This window comes from Dipodomys ordii, unplaced genomic scaffold, assembly GCF_000151885.1.
Source record: "Dipodomys ordii isolate 6190 unplaced genomic scaffold, Dord_2.0 Scaffold27, whole genome shotgun sequence".
Classification (NCBI taxonomy): domain Eukaryota; kingdom Metazoa; phylum Chordata; class Mammalia; order Rodentia; family Heteromyidae; genus Dipodomys; species Dipodomys ordii.
The window spans coordinates 1,893,538-1,909,054 of NW_012267243.1; the positions used below are offsets into that span (position 1 = coordinate 1,893,538).

The window sequence follows — 15,517 nt, forward strand, 5'->3', positions numbered from 1 at the left end:
ATTGCAGACTAGGGAAAACATGGGACCTATATTTCTTTGGGCCTGTCTTACTTCACTTAATGGTTTATTTTTATTTATATATAAATCTTATTTTACTGGATTAGTACACATATATCAAATAAAAATTAATGTAAGTATAATTTTACTCTAAAATGCTTAAAGAGGAAATGTATAATTAATAAAATATTGAAGTACTTAACAGCTAAAGATGAAATTTGTTCATAAGGTCTAATATTTTGCACAACCCAAATTATTTTCTACTGTAATAAAGGATTGGATTTATGCCAACATAGAGAGTATTTCTAGACTACAGAAAATTTCCAATTAACAATGAGGAAAGGGCTCATCAGTATGTTGGAAATCTACGCTCAGGAAGCTTTCCAACTGCCTGGCTAAAAGAAAACATCATGAATATGAGTCCCTGACCCAATTTCCTTTAGCAAGCTGCCTTCTGAGAGCTGCCTTCATGTCTTTATTCCTCAGACTGTAGATGATGGGATTCAGGGTGGGAGGTACAACTGTGTAGAACACAGGCAGGAGAAGGTCTGAAAAGGAAGGGGAATCTGAAATTGGCTTCACATAGGCAATGCTACCAGATACTAGAAAGAGTGTCACCACCACAAGGTGTGGAATGCAGGTGGAAAATGTTTTTGATCTACCCACCTTGGATGGAATCCTCAAGATGGTGGAGAAAATGTACACATACGAGACAGTAATTGAAACAAAGCAGATTATCACAAGACTGGTTATAAAAACCATGACTCTAATCTCACTGATTATCACTTTGGAGTCCAAGAGGCTTAGCAGCTGTGGAATATCACAGAAAAAATGATGAATTGTATAGGACCCACAGAATGGTAAGGAGAAAGTAGATGTCACATGTAAGAACCCCGAGATCGCGCCACTGAGCCATGATATGGTCATCATCTTGACACAGGCACCTTGGTTCATGATGACCTCATAGTGTAAAGGCCGGCAGATGGCCACATAGCGGTCATAGGACATCACTGTAAGAATGGCCGTCTCAGTGGAAGCCAAGTCCATGAAAAAGAATACTTGCAGAGCACATTCAAAGAAAGAGATGAAAGTATTGTGAGTAAAGGAATTGACAATTGATTTAGGAACAGTGACAGAAATATAGCAAAAATCTAAGAAAGACAAGTTTCTTAAAAAGAAGTACATTGGCGTTTGTAGGTGGACATCCAGAGTGGTAAGCACGATGATGAGCAGGTTCCCTGTAAGAGCTGCCAGATAAACTAGCAAAAATAAAATGCCATGTATGATCTGATCCTGCAAAGAGTCTGAGAATCCCATGAGGAAGAATTCAACTGCTTCAGTTCTGTTCCCGTCATTTGTAGCCATTTCACTTCTACCTAAGAAAAGAGGAGAGTAAATTACACATATCTACCTGATCATGTATTGTACGGTAAATCATCCCAGAAGCCACATTTTAAAATGTAGAGTATTGGAGTCTTTATTATACAGTTAACAGGCTGCAGGCCACCAGTTGTTACAAAGGCCTGCAGCATGCAAATACACATAACAGAGCTAGGAAACATACTAAAAGGGAAAGAAATACAAAAACAATACCAACAAGGCAATTCAGCTCCAATGGAGAGCTGAATTGGGATGCCATGATGACTGGAGATGAGCCAGGAGACAGGACACAGGATAAGATCACAGAGACACACATGGCATCATGGCATGGTGTCCTGGTAGCTGGGCTGGTCCAGGCCTAATAGGGTTGGAAGTAAGTGGGAGATCTACAGGAAATTCCCAGTCCCAGGCACTGGACTGACAAATTCAGTAACCTATCAGCCAAATGCCCACCCCTTTCTCCAGGGATCCAGGCATGCTTATCACCTGGAAGGCAGGTGATAGGCAGGGGCTTTTCCTTTCCCCAGAATGAAGACAAGATGCCAGACCCTACAATCCACCATGTGGCCAATATGGTGCCAGCCAGAACTGATCTCCTTACTTCAATTAAATCAAGAGTGTACATATATAAATGTGGAAGCTTTCTCAAACAAATCTAAGTGATACGTATAGGACTTGTATACAAGATATACTTGCATACACAAGAGTTAATAATATACAGCAAAAATATATAACATCAACAAGATGCCTCTAACTTGAATAAAATATCAGTATTATTTCTATGTATTTTCTATATAGATTTATTATGAATTTTATTGCTAGTTTCTATGTGAAATTGTAGAATGGCAAGTCATTTGCAATAGTTCCTCTCAGTTTTATTGCAAAGAAAAAGCATTATTAAAAATCTATTAACATTTTTATTTCACAACTATTCAGTGAGATCAGAGTCACAAACATAAAAATGCTGTAACATCAATTACACATTTCACGTAGTAACAAATTGACATGATCTTGGGTTCAATGGTTTATAAGGAACAATTCTTAAGTAAAACTTATGCAAGTTAGTGGTCAACCTAGTAATCAGAAGAGGCTGATTAACAAGAACGAATGAGCCAGGCACAGAGTGCTTATGCCTGTAATATTAGCTATTCTGGGAGCTGAGATCTGAGGATCACAGTTCAAAGCCAACCCCCAGCAGGAAAGTCTGTGTGACTCTTATCTTCAATTAACTACCAAAAAGTCAAGTGTCAGGTGCCAGCGGCTCAAGACTATCATCCTAGTTACTCAGGAGGCTGAGATCTGAGCATCATGATTCAAATCCATCCCAGGCAGGAAAGTCCATGAGACTCTTATCACCAATAAACTACAAGAAAAAATCCCGAAGTGGAGCTGTGGCTTAAGTGGTAGAGTGCTAGCCTTGAACACAAAGAGGCACAGGGACACAGTTGACTGCATCAGGGAGTAAGATTGGTTTTGTTGGTATTGTCACTCACAGAAAACTTAAAGACCTGATGAGAGCTAGATATTGAAATATATATTACCCAATGGTTTTTTTGGAGTAGCACTTTTAGAATCCAACTAATAAAGACATTAATAAAAATATTTATTATATTATTAGAATATAGTTATGGATTTGGAATTCAGACTGCATCTTCAACACTGACATGAAATTAACCGATTATTTAGTATATGTCCAAATTATCTAGATAGAGAAATTGCTGTGATAATTTTTCTAGTGTCTGTTTTCTTTTTTATACTTTCTTTGCTTTGATTTAATCCCATAAACTTGGATCTGAGTTTAGTTCTTAAATTCCTATAATGCAGTAATCAAACTCAGAAATATGTTTTTGCTTTTTCAATTTTGTAGAGAAATAACTTATACAGCATAAATACCATCAATTTATGCCATGCAATTCTAGGAACTTGAGTAATTGTACAGTCTCAGCAGTGTACCACCACTAGTTAGAGCAGCATGTTTACATTCTATAAAAATATTCCTTAAATATCTTGGTGTGTAATATTTTACACTGCCAATTTCCATTCTAGGCAACCATTAATTTCCTTGCCCTTATTAAACTGGTCAACAATGAAATTGAGAAAGAAAGCCAACAAAGAGTAAATTGAATGTCCTTCAAGGGGAAATCTTGTATTTCTAAGTTTTTGCTTATTTACACTGCCTATATAGCCTATTAACCTATTGCTAGCTGGACATGAAACATTTACTTTGAACAGGAAAAATAATTTCATTCTGCATATTTGTTTTCATTGCAACTCATCAAGGGACAATTGTTTTACTCAAAACAAATTAATGAACTATATTATGACATGAATCATCAGGATAGATATCAAGAACTCTACTGTCAGGGCTAACATGCAAGAATTGAGGTAAGTCATTGGAACTGCCTGATCAACAAATTTTTTAATTTTTAATTTTTAGTTATTGTCAAGTAGTTGTGCAAAGAGATTGTATCTAAGACATAAATATATTGAGAAATTGTTATAATAATTTTATAGTGTCCATAATTTTTTACAATAACTCAGTTTGTAGGTACAGTACATCACAATTTCAACTCTTTCATCCATGCAAGACTGTTATTAACTTAAACCAGTGCAAACACTTTAAGGTATACACCAAACATTGCTTTTATCCAACATGCCACTCATAAATACATCAAAACTTTTGCCACTGAAAAATTGAATCGTAATTTAAGATGCGTGTCAAACAACACTCTTTTTCTTCCTTGTACCTTCATCATATTCAATGTATACACCCAGAGCCCAAATAGAAGTCAAAAATACAATTCATTGGTTAAAAATGAAATATCAAATGAGTAACACTAAGATCCAGTATACATATGTTTACAGGTTAAACTGGAAACAACTTTGTAACAAGTATTTAAAGATATTTTTAAAAAATAAATACATTTAGAGAATCCGTACAGGCCGCAGCCTCCATGCCTCTCTGTGATCATCAGGCCTGCAGGATGGAGAAACATGTTGGACATGCAGTCTGCTGAGGTCCATGCTGCTAATGGGCCATGGAGCCTCTACAGGGACATGCTAGCTTGGCGCCTGCGTGGCTGCGAGTGGACCATTGCCCATTCAACATCTGAGCACCACCAGCTTGTGTGAAAATCCATGGACAATCCCAAATATGTTGTCAATGTCAAGAATTGGCCTGGCCCCAGGTTTGGGCTATTTGATACTTGAAGATTTTAATGTTGCCCTAGCAGTTTTGGCTTTAGCTGGGCCGATTTGTTTGATGGATTGGGCCAACCAACAATCAGCTTTGGGAAATGCTCTCGATCCACTTGCTGATAAAATACTTATCAGTATCTTATGTGTTACCTTGCCCTATGCAGACCTTATTCCAATACCACCAACTTATATGATCATTTCAAGAGATGTAATGTTGATTGCCACTGGTTTTTTATGTTAGATATTGAATACTTTCAACACCTTACACACTAGGTAAGTATTCCAATCCTTGCTATATACTTCTACTAGTTTAAAACCAACATTCAAGCCAGGTGCTGGTGGCTCACGTCTGTAATCTTAGCTACTTAGGAGGCTAACATCTGAGGATCACGGTTCAAAGCCATCCCGGGCAGGAAAGAACATGAGACTCTTATCTGCAATAAACCACCGGAAAACCGAAGTGAAATTGTGGCTCAAGTGGTAGAGTGGTCGCTTTGAGCTGAAGAGCTGAGGGACAGCGCCCAGGCCCAGAGTTCAACCCCCACCACTGACAAAAAAAAAAAAGATAAATACTGCTGCTAAGTTAATCTTGGTGGCTGCTTCTTTTTTCCAGTTTTCAATTATACTAACAGCATTTATCAGTCCTCAGGTATTGAGGTGCTGTATAGCTTTCAACAGAGCTGCTTATGGTTGGAAGACTGTTCCCTGGTGTTCAGCTTGAAAAGGGATTTGTCAGAACAAACCATGCCATCAAAAATGAAGTAGTGTACATAGAAAATAAGCTTGAGGTGCCATGGCTTAGCTGGTTAAAGCACCTGTCTAGTGAAAATTAGTTTGTGCAGAATTTCCAGTGTATTTGTAAATACAAATAAACCTGTAATTTAGAATATTTAATCTTAGCTTTCTTGAATAATTTATAATTGACTTGTTCCATTTAATGGCAGTCTATTTTATGTGTTCTTTTTAGAGAAATAGCATGGAGACTAAAGAGTTGACATTGCTCTAAGTGGAATTTAGGTTGTTCGCAAAGCGGTGGTCATATATATTTTACACAACTTCATTGTATGCTTGAATGTTTGAGTTTTAGGTCTGTAGACATAGAAACAATTCATACGGTTCACAATAGATCATCTAGAATAATGAGAATAAAGTTAGCTTAGCTTTACTTTGTGAAGTTGTAAAGAAATTTAAAATGTAGTAACTTTTAAATCTGAAAATAAGATCACAAAAAGTCAAAGGTGTTCAAATCGTCATTGGTCTTCCAGCCTCTCGGGTACCTTATGGTTCATCAGGATACGTAACGAAGGCTGTTGAAATATGCGAACATATTTGTCATTCTTTGCATCTGAAGGCAGTGAGTTACATCTCTCCTTCCCACTGTGTTTCTAAGGTGGCAGTGTTCATATGATTTTGGGACCTGCTGTGTAATTGATACAAAACTCTATTTTTCAAAGGTTTTTTTTCAAACTTTGGGAAATAGTCTTTTGTTAAGATGCTAAGGAATAAAAGGGCTGGAAAAAAATAAATTTCGAAAATTAAAGTTATTTTCAATTTTAGTTCACGGAATTATAGAAATGGCATCATACTTACTGCATGTGGACCGATTTCTGTTGAATTGGGTCATGAAGAAATATTGGTTATTTATAATTCCAAACTCCTGGAGGTTTTTCACCTGAGAAGGAAGCTCAGACTCTGATGTGCATCAGACCCAATTGCCAAGTGTCTCCTCAGCCTTAGGTTACAACTGCAAATATTTCTATCTTCCCCCACCTAAGAAATATAAAATTGGTGAGGACCACATCTGATTTTCATTTTGCCATGGTTCTGCTGATTTTATGTGTAAACAACATGGGTAATAGCTGAAGTCTAGTGAGGGAAATTTTTCATAATTCTGAAGTCTCTGGGGATAAGATGCCTACTGTTCAAAATACTTTCCTTGAGAGAAATAAATAAAGCAAAATGTTAATTAATCCTAATGGATAGCAAGGAAGATTCATGATTCATAAGAGAATATGAAACTAATTGAATAGCACAATCTTCCTCATAACCAAAGGTTTAGATAAAGAATGTGTGCTAAAAATGAAATACAAGCTGAGTGCCAATGGCTCATGCCTGTAATCCTAGCTACTCACGTGGCTGAGATCTGAGGATCACAGTTCAAAGTCAGCCCAGGCAGGAAAGGCCATGATACTGTTATCTCCAATAAACCACAAGAAAAATGGACCTGGTTCTGTGGCTTAAGAGATAGAGTGCTAGCCTTGAGCTGAAGAGCTAAGAGACGGTGCCCAGGTCCAGAGTTCAAGCCCCACGACAAGGAAGGAAGGAAGGAAGGAAGGAAGGAAGGAAGGAAGGAAGGAAGGAAGGAAGGAAGGAAGGGAAGGAGGGAGAGATGGAGGGAGAGAGCGAGGGAGGGAGGGAGGGAGAGAGAAAGAAAGAAAAAGAAAGAAAGAAAAAGAAAGGAAGGAAGAAAGAAAAAAAGGAGAAAGAGAAAGAGGGGGACAAAAAGAGAGACAAAGAGAGAGACAAAGAAAGAGAGAGAAAGAAAAGAGGGAGAGGAAGAGGGAGAGAGGGAGGGAGTCAGGGAGGGAGGAAGAAAGGAAGGAAAGATGGTTAAAGTTACACTGTAAAATAAGCTACAGATTAGATTCTGGGACACAATTTTCATTCTTCATATTTTCATACTAATCTTCTTACCTAGTAGAATATTCACAGACTTTATCACAACCAAAAAACAAAGACAGAAAGATAAATACCTTTTTCAGTATAAAACCATCTATTACTCTTGTCATCAGAACAGTCAGTGGAATTTCTTTTTACCCAATAACTATACAATGACTTCTGTCCACAAGGGAGATAAGGGTTGAAAAATAATATGTTCCTTGCATGTTATTTCTTTTTTTATTGTGAAAATGCTGTACAGAGGGGTTACAATTACCTGGGCAAGATAGTGAGTACATTTCTTATCAAGCATTGTAGCCTCCTCCTTTGTTTCCCCTTCCCATCCCTTCCCATCCTCCCTCCCCCCCAACTCAATCCTCCCCCCCAACAAGTTGTAAAGTTCGTTTTTGACATGACAACTTGCACTTCTCATTGTTGCAACAGGTCCACCTGTATCCTTATTTAAATGATTTGTTTTTCCTCTTCCCCTCCACAAATTATACCGACATCAAATACAGTGAAAGCAGGGGTTATACTGTGAGGGAGGGACATACAAAGCAACAAAGAATCTTATAATTGCGTTAGAAACAAATGCATGAAAGAAAAAAACATTTAAAATACATATCTTAGGGTTCATTTTCCTAACATCACCTTATCTGACCTTTTCTGCTTGACTCATACATATACTAGATATTGCAAATAAAGGAAATTATGGGACCTGTGTTTCTTTGGGCCTGGCTTACTTCATTTAATACAATTTTTTCCAAGTCTTTCCATTTTCTAACAAATGGGGGAATGTCATTCTTTCTGATGGAGGCATAGAATTCCATTGTGTATATATAACACATTTTCTTGATCCATTCATCTACTGAGGGGCATCTGGGTTGGTTCCATATCTTAGCTATGGTAAATAATGCTGCAATAAACATTGTTGTGCTAGTAGCTTTAGTGTGGTCTTGTTTGTAAACATTTGGGTAAATGCCCAAAAGTGGGATTGCTGGGTCATAGGGGAGCTCTGTGTGGAGTCTTTTGAGGAACCTCCATACTACTTTCCAAAGTTTCTTTTACCTTTCTTGATTTTGAATTTTTTTGTACATTTTTACTTAGGGTCTAGCTATGTAGTTCAGGCTGACCCTGAACCTGATATGTAGCCCAGGCTGACCTCAAACTCTTAATCCTGTCTGCCTCAGCTTTCTGAGGACTGGGATTATAAGCATACACTTTCTTGCCCAATTTGAAACGTCTTTTAAAATAAGATATGACTAATGAAAAAAATATTTAATATAGTATTTTCCTTACCAATATATCAGAACAATGAGCTTCACTGATATGCAACTTCCTTGTTTTCTAATGTAGCATTATATAGTAAATACACATTGCTCTTTTCAGAGAAAACTAAGGATTTCTCTGAAACTTAAAAAAGTTATATAACAGAAAAAAGCTGAAAAACATTTATTAATTTAATATTTTTGCATCTTTGCAACTATCAGATGTAAAACATGGCATTGTATGAATATCACAATTACACACATGTCCATCTCTTTTCCATGCCCCATATTCTTCCCTGAAATGAATATGTTTACAGTTCACTTAGTTACACATAAGAGGGAGAAATCTACAAGGAAGGCAAAGCAAATGTGTGGTAACATAATTGAAGGGAAATTTAGAACTGAATTGGGCTAACTAGAAGCTGAGACCCCCAACCTCATCATCACTTCCTTGCATATCACGTCCGTAAGGTGCACAATTTTCCTGAGAAAAGTTTCTTCAGTGCCTCTTTCACATCTTTGTTCCTTAACGTGTAGATGAGGGGGTTTAAGGTGGGCGTCACCATGGTGTAGAAGAGAGAGATGAACTTGCCTTGGTCCTGGGCATAACTGTCGCTGGGTTGCAGATACATGTAGATGATGGTCCCATAGAAAATGACCACCACTGTGAGATGGGAGGAGCAGGTACTGAAGGCTTTGTGCCTGGCCTCCACTGACTTGATCCTCAGCACAGCCTGAGTAATGAAGCCATACGAGATGAGGATGAGGGTGGGTGGGATGATGAGGAACAGGATACTAACAATGAAAAGCACTAACTCATTCACAGTAGTGTCCACGCAAGCCAACTTGAGGAGAGCTGGGACTTCACAAATGAAGTGATCCAGCTTGCGGTTACCACAGAGAGGCAACTGCAAGGTAAAAGTAGCATGGATAAGAGAATTGGCCAATCCGCTGAGCCAGGAGAGGGAAGCCAGCTGTTGGCAGACCCGAGGATTCATGATGACAACATAATGGAGGGGCTTGCAGACTGCCACATAGCGATCCAAGGCCATGACAGCCAAGAGGATGCATTCAGTGGAGCCTAGTGCTAGGGAAACGTAGAGCTGCACCACACAACCACCATACGTGATGGTCTTCTCTGGCCCTCGAAGATTAACCAAAGTTTGAGGAGCAAGGCTGGTAGTGAAACAGAGGTCCAGGAAGGAGAGGTTGCTGAGAAAGAAGTACATGGGCGTGTGGAGAGAAGACTCCAGATAAGAGAGGATCATGATGGTGAAGTTCCCCACAAGGGTTAGAAGGTAGAAGAAAAGGACAAATATGAAGAGCACAGACTCCAGTTGAGGGTGCTCTGAGAAGCCTAGCAGGATGAAACCCTCCAGCGAACTCGTATTGGTCCATCCCATTCCTTCTGCACCTATGAAAGGAGGAACGGGACAGGTACCTTTGACATAGTCCATTGCAGAAAAACAAAACACAAGAGCTGAGCTGATCATGGAAGATGATTTATCCAAACTATTTTTTTTCGCCCCAGTGTATCCCTGACTAGGGACACAGATTCATTTTTCAACATTCAGCCAAATGGAAATCAAGAATATTTACAACTATAAAGCAGTCGGAGGAGTGATGAATAAAAACAACCAAGTACATATTTACAATAATACCAAGAAATGCAGTGACTTATGCCTAAAGATAAGTATCTTTCAATATAAACAAGAGCAATATCTCTTCTGATTTCAACTGTTGGAAAAAATCCAATCCTAGTCACAGATGGGGAAAAGAGACTCCTCTCCATTTTACCCCACCCACAGGCATCCTTACAGGAGATATTATAAAGAAAAGAATACCCTGGAATATACACATGAAGGAGTCCTTGAGACTCTAAACATCAGATAAAGAGAATAAGGAATAGAGAAGCTTAAGACAAAAAAATGTTCATTTGTGGAAGAACATGAGCAGGTTAAGGCTCTTAAGTCCTTGATCGCAGCTGCCTTTGGTGTTGAACACACTGGCTGTGTGGCAGGTCTCCTGGACAGTAGCTTCCTCATGAGGCTGCCAAGCAGACTTCCCAGCTGCCTCTGATTGTGCCTGAAAATAAAATCATACATAAGTTTTTAACTATTACCTAGCTCCTTAGTGACCTGCACTGTGCTTCCATGCAGCCCTGTTCTCTCCAACCTTGTACATGTGACAAGTTTGGGGGAGAGTTTGGCAAATAACCAGACTTCTCTCACTTTGGAAAAAAATACAGTTGGACCAAGATATTCCTCTGATCTTGTTATTTCCCAGACACACTGGTCTTGTGGTAATTCCATCCATTGGAGGAAACAGAAGATCCATGACTTCAGAATTCCCAAGATTATCTCTTAAAATTTAAGGCCGGGCTGGGAGATCAACCTACGAGAATAAAGTACTTGGTCTAATGTTTGAGCAGGCAACACCAAGCAAAGTACATTCTGCTCCCTGCTGCTCCTGAAATTTCACACTACTACCCTAGCTGAAATGACTTAGAGACCATTGTGTTCAAAGAGTCAACAGAGAGTTTCCCTTTGCAAGACATTTGTTTCTTACTCAATTAAATGTAGTTGATTCTTTTCTTTTTATTTAAACTTTCTATTTGCCTTTATTTTTTCAACTATAAGCTTGAAGCTTTGGTTTTAGAATGTATTTGGATTGATAGCAAAATTCAGGGGCAAGTGGAGAGATGAACCATTTTTTAACAATACAAAAGGTAACATCTATTCAAAAGGACATAACCATAAAAGTGTAGCATGATGGACACAAATACCTGCATAACCACCTGCTAATCAAAAGAGCGATTGTTGTTGGCAGCCCAGAGGCCCTCTATGTCCTTCCACCTACAACTGCCCCTCATAGTCTCTGACAGTCCAGCTCCCAGGTGATAGACCTCTGTGTGGGTTTATAATTTTAACAACAAAGAATGCATTTGTCTGCAACAGAATTGAATTTGCCTTCTTTGAAGGCATTCTGTTCGGGGTTATGGAAAGATTTAGAAGGAACAATGATCATCACCATGAGTAACTCCAAGCATAGTCACTATGATCCAATGACAGCATGAGGAACACAAAAAGTAAGACCTGTTTTTTGTGTTGTTGTTATTTTTTTTTTTTGGTCCTGGGACTTGAACTCAGGGCCTGGGCTCTATCCCTGAGCCTCTCTGTGCTCAAGGCTAGTGTTCTATCACTTGAACCACAGCACCACTTCTGGCTTTTTCTGTTTATGTGGTACTGAGGAATTGAACCCAGGGCTTCACGCATGCTAGTCAAGCATTCTACTAAGACATATTTCCAGATTTTAGGTTCTATTTCCATTGATTCCTTCGTTTTTGTCTTCCCCTTTAAAATTTTTACTGGAAGTGTTAAAGCAGTCTCATAATGATAATTGGTGGTCTTTATAAGTCTTGGATGATTCTATATTCAGACTGTTCTAACTTTAACTCTGAATAAACTAAAACTTACTGGCATTGCCCAGACTACCATGGACTGGCTAAACTGGGAGGTGTTGATTAGTGCAGTCCTGCTGATACCCATAAAGAATTTCTGATCACTTAAAACCTTAGTCATTCTGTTTAGCTTGTGTTGATCTTGTGCCTCAGTGTTAGCTAGCTTAGAGTTCTTTATTTCAGAAGTATGCAGTGGTGCTGTATGGTAAACTCCCTTGTGGTATCCTCCCCACCAATCTTTCTGAGATTGGAGAGATTAAAACCATTGATTTGTTTAGGGACACACTGAGTTTCACACTTGTATTACTTTATAATTAAATCTGTCTATATATCTATCTATGCAGCTGTGTATATATTAAACTGTGTCATAATCATCTTCACCCTCAATTGTGGTGTTCTTATAAAAATATCTAATTCAAATATGCCGACATTACATTAATTATTCATATGTTGCCAACTTATTCTATGGAAAATAACAAAAAAAGGGCTCATTCATACACAGATAGGAAAAACTTGAATCTCAAATAGTTTACCTATCTCACCAAACATCACTATTACTTCAGCGATAAAACAAACTCAACTGTGAAAGAAATTATAACACCTCATTTTTTATACATCCCATCAAGACACAAGAACACTGAATTATGGTTAAGCAGAATGAATTTTACTTACTTTCAGGGATAGTTAAATTTGTTCATTTTTTAATATCTTCATTTTCTAGTTTTGTGTTCCCATGTCTAAATAATTCCTGAACAAAAATACAACTGAGTGGAATACAACATATATTGAGAATCATATTTCTAACATGAGCCAAGCCAGAAAAATCCTATATTAATGATAATGAGAATTATGAAAGAAGGTAAAAGTTGGATGAAAATTACAACCTTATGAAAAGGTTATAACTTGTTCATGGCTAATAACTCTTTGGGGAAAACCAATATCCCTAGAAGGCAATTAGCTGAAGAACTGATTAACTTCTGGGCCAAATCCAAGGAGAATACTTGTAGTCCTTCTTTCTTGAATATGGCTCTGAGATTTCCTACTTCATAATGGAAATAGAATCCGTCAGAGTTTTCCACCATTGATAAAACTACATACCATCAAAAGCAAGATTACTTCTGTTATATAATTCATCCTTCCCTCATTTATAATAAAGAAAGTCTCTTCATATCTTTAATAGCTAATCCCTCACTCTATTTTGCATTTCCTGCACCAAGGTCACTCTATGAGCATATTTCTTCATTAATACAAAGTAATTTTATAATGCAACTCTTGGGGGGACCTATATTTACTGTCTTGTAACCTCATCTTTTTTCTTGAAAGCTCTCTTGCTCTACTATTTCATCTCTTAATATCCACCTTTCCCTAATTTAACTCATTGCTCATCACGTTATTTAGATGTGGATTTCTTTACTTGGCCAGATACATGTATATATGTGTACTATCTCTCCTTCAAATATAGCTTTGCAAAGCTCAGCCCTTTCTTTGGACACCATATTGTCTATAAAAGAAAGGAGTTACGTCATTTATTGCTTCTCAGTGACCTTTTCATCATTATTCCTGTATCCCACAAGTTATATGTACAGATTTAACACCTAAATATCTCAACTTTTTCACATCTTAGCTTCACAATCACAGGGAAGTTTGGGATAATTTCTGAGCTGAAATAAAATATTTTCTGCATAATATATTTCACAAAATTAAGAGAAAATGTAAATGGTTGTAATATGGCAGATATGATTAGCATTAATTTTTAAAATCCACTTGAGACTTTTCAGTCTCTACTCAAGGGCACATACTTGTTAGTTATTAAAAAGAAACAATTTTTTTTCTTGATACTGGGGCTAGGACTGAGGATCTTATGTTTTTTTACACAAGGCCAACACTTTCCACTTGAGCCACACCTCCACTTTCAAGTTTTTGCTGGTTGATTGGAGATGAGAGTCTCTTCAGTTAGACTGTTTTGCCTGGCTTCAAACCTCAATCCTCAGATCTCAGTCTTCTGAGTAGCTAGTCCTATAGGTATAGCCACTGGCACAGGGAAAAGTTTTTTTTTTCTCATAAGTCCATGTGACAGTTCATTGTAAACTATTAAACTGTCCCTTCCCTTTCTTACTTCTGATGTTTTGTCAGTTTTTGTTTTTTGGTTGGGAGTGGGGTTTTTTATTTTTTATTTTACTTTGTTTTTGTTTCTCTCTCTCTCTGTTTGTGTGTGTGTGTGTGTGTGTGTGTGTGTGTGTGTGTGTGACCTGAGTCTTGAACTCAGGGCCTAGATGCTATCCCTGAGCATTTTTGCTCACGGCTAGCACTCTACCACTTAAGTCACAGCTTTTTTGGTGGTTAATTAGAGATAAGAATCTCATGGACTTTCCTACTCAGGTTGGCTTCAAACCCCAATCCTTAGATAGCAGCCTTCTGAATAGCTAGAATTACCAGTATGAGCCTATAAAATAAGCTGCCCAGTATCTTATTTTTGTTTTTTAAATACTTTGTTTGAGCTTTGTTACAACTGAGCTCAAAAAGTCTTTAGGAAATTTTAGGAAACTATTTACTCTGGGCTTTTAGACCTATTTCTCAGGGGTGAAATCATTTGACAAGATATAACCATATGTTTCACAAGCCACATTAAATATATATGCTAACAAATTATGAAGCACTAAATAATATAAAGGCATACGTTTTTATATAGAGACCATATGTTATTTAATACATATTAAAGACACATGTTAACAGTATGTGCCCCAAATAAAATAAAAAGTGCTGGTGATAGAAGGTTTATAATGACCACTTATTGAGTCTTGATGAAAGTTTGCATATATAATAGAACTTTTACTTACTACATCTTATTACTGAAAACTGAAAGTAATAGAAGATTAGATAACTGGGAAACTTAGAATTTATTATATTTAGTAAGATGAATACAGCAAAGTAAATTATATGCATGGATGGAAATATTATAGTGAAATCCCTTTGTATATCTAATATAGGCTAAAAAAATCAGAATATCAAAACAATATTCAATCTTAACACTTATTAAACATGGTAAAAATTAAGCAATACCTATGGAAAATATTTATTAAAATGCCAGAAAATAAAATTCTATAAAAATATCATTTAAATAAATAAAAATCAAGTCACACAGAGTGCAGAAATTAAACAAAAGCAATTGCAAATGCTGAGTGAAAAGTCCTTAAATAAAATGTCAACAAAAAAGATCAGATCATAACAACACAGAAATAACAAACTGTGAATGTAGTAAATTTTAGAAATATTTCAGAAAAATTAATAGCATTTAATGCATTACATTTTTGGCTTTGATGTTAGGGTTTTATTTTCTTTTTTGTTGTTTTTAGGGGGGGTTGGTGTGTGTTTTTGTTTTTTTGGTGGTAGTGGCAATGTTGGTGTAGAATTTGTTTGTTGTGTTGAGTTTTTTGGTGCTGAACTCCAGACTTGAACTCACGGCCTGGATACTGCCCTGTAGCTTTTTTTTCCCCAAGCCTAGTACTGTACTACTTAACCTACAGCTCCACTTCCAGCCTTTTTTTTTTTTTTTTTT

At 37.2% G+C, this 15,517-nt stretch overlaps 2 protein-coding genes and 1 pseudogene across 2 annotated transcripts; 1 reads left to right on the forward strand and 2 right to left on the reverse strand.

Moving 5' to 3' along the window:
* Positions 1-405: 405 nt before the first annotated feature.
* On the reverse strand, positions 406-1,314 carry LOC105985084 (putative olfactory receptor 14L1). The gene has a single exon (XM_013015494.1). It carries the CDS (start codon positions 1,312-1,314, stop codon positions 406-408), a length of 909 nt encoding a protein of 302 aa, XP_012870948.1.
* A 385-nt stretch (positions 1,315-1,699) lies between these two features.
* On the forward strand, positions 1,700-5,340 carry LOC105985085 (annotated as a pseudogene).
* A 3,619-nt stretch (positions 5,341-8,959) lies between these two features.
* On the reverse strand, positions 8,960-9,904 carry LOC105985086 (olfactory receptor 2G3). Its single transcript, XM_013015495.1, has one exon. The coding sequence runs from the start codon at positions 9,902-9,904 to the stop codon at positions 8,960-8,962; it is 945 nt and encodes a 314-aa protein (XP_012870949.1).
* Positions 9,905-15,517: the final 5,613 nt, after the last annotated feature.

Bases quoted from the DNA above. Each gene is read 5' to 3' on its own strand.
- LOC105985084 (XM_013015494.1), bottom strand. From the start codon at position 1,314: ATGGGATTCTCAGACTCTTTGCAGGATCAGATCATACATGGCATTTTA.
- LOC105985086 (XM_013015495.1), bottom strand. From the start codon at position 9,904: ATGGGATGGACCAATACGAGTTCGCTGGAGGGTTTCATCCTGCTAGGC.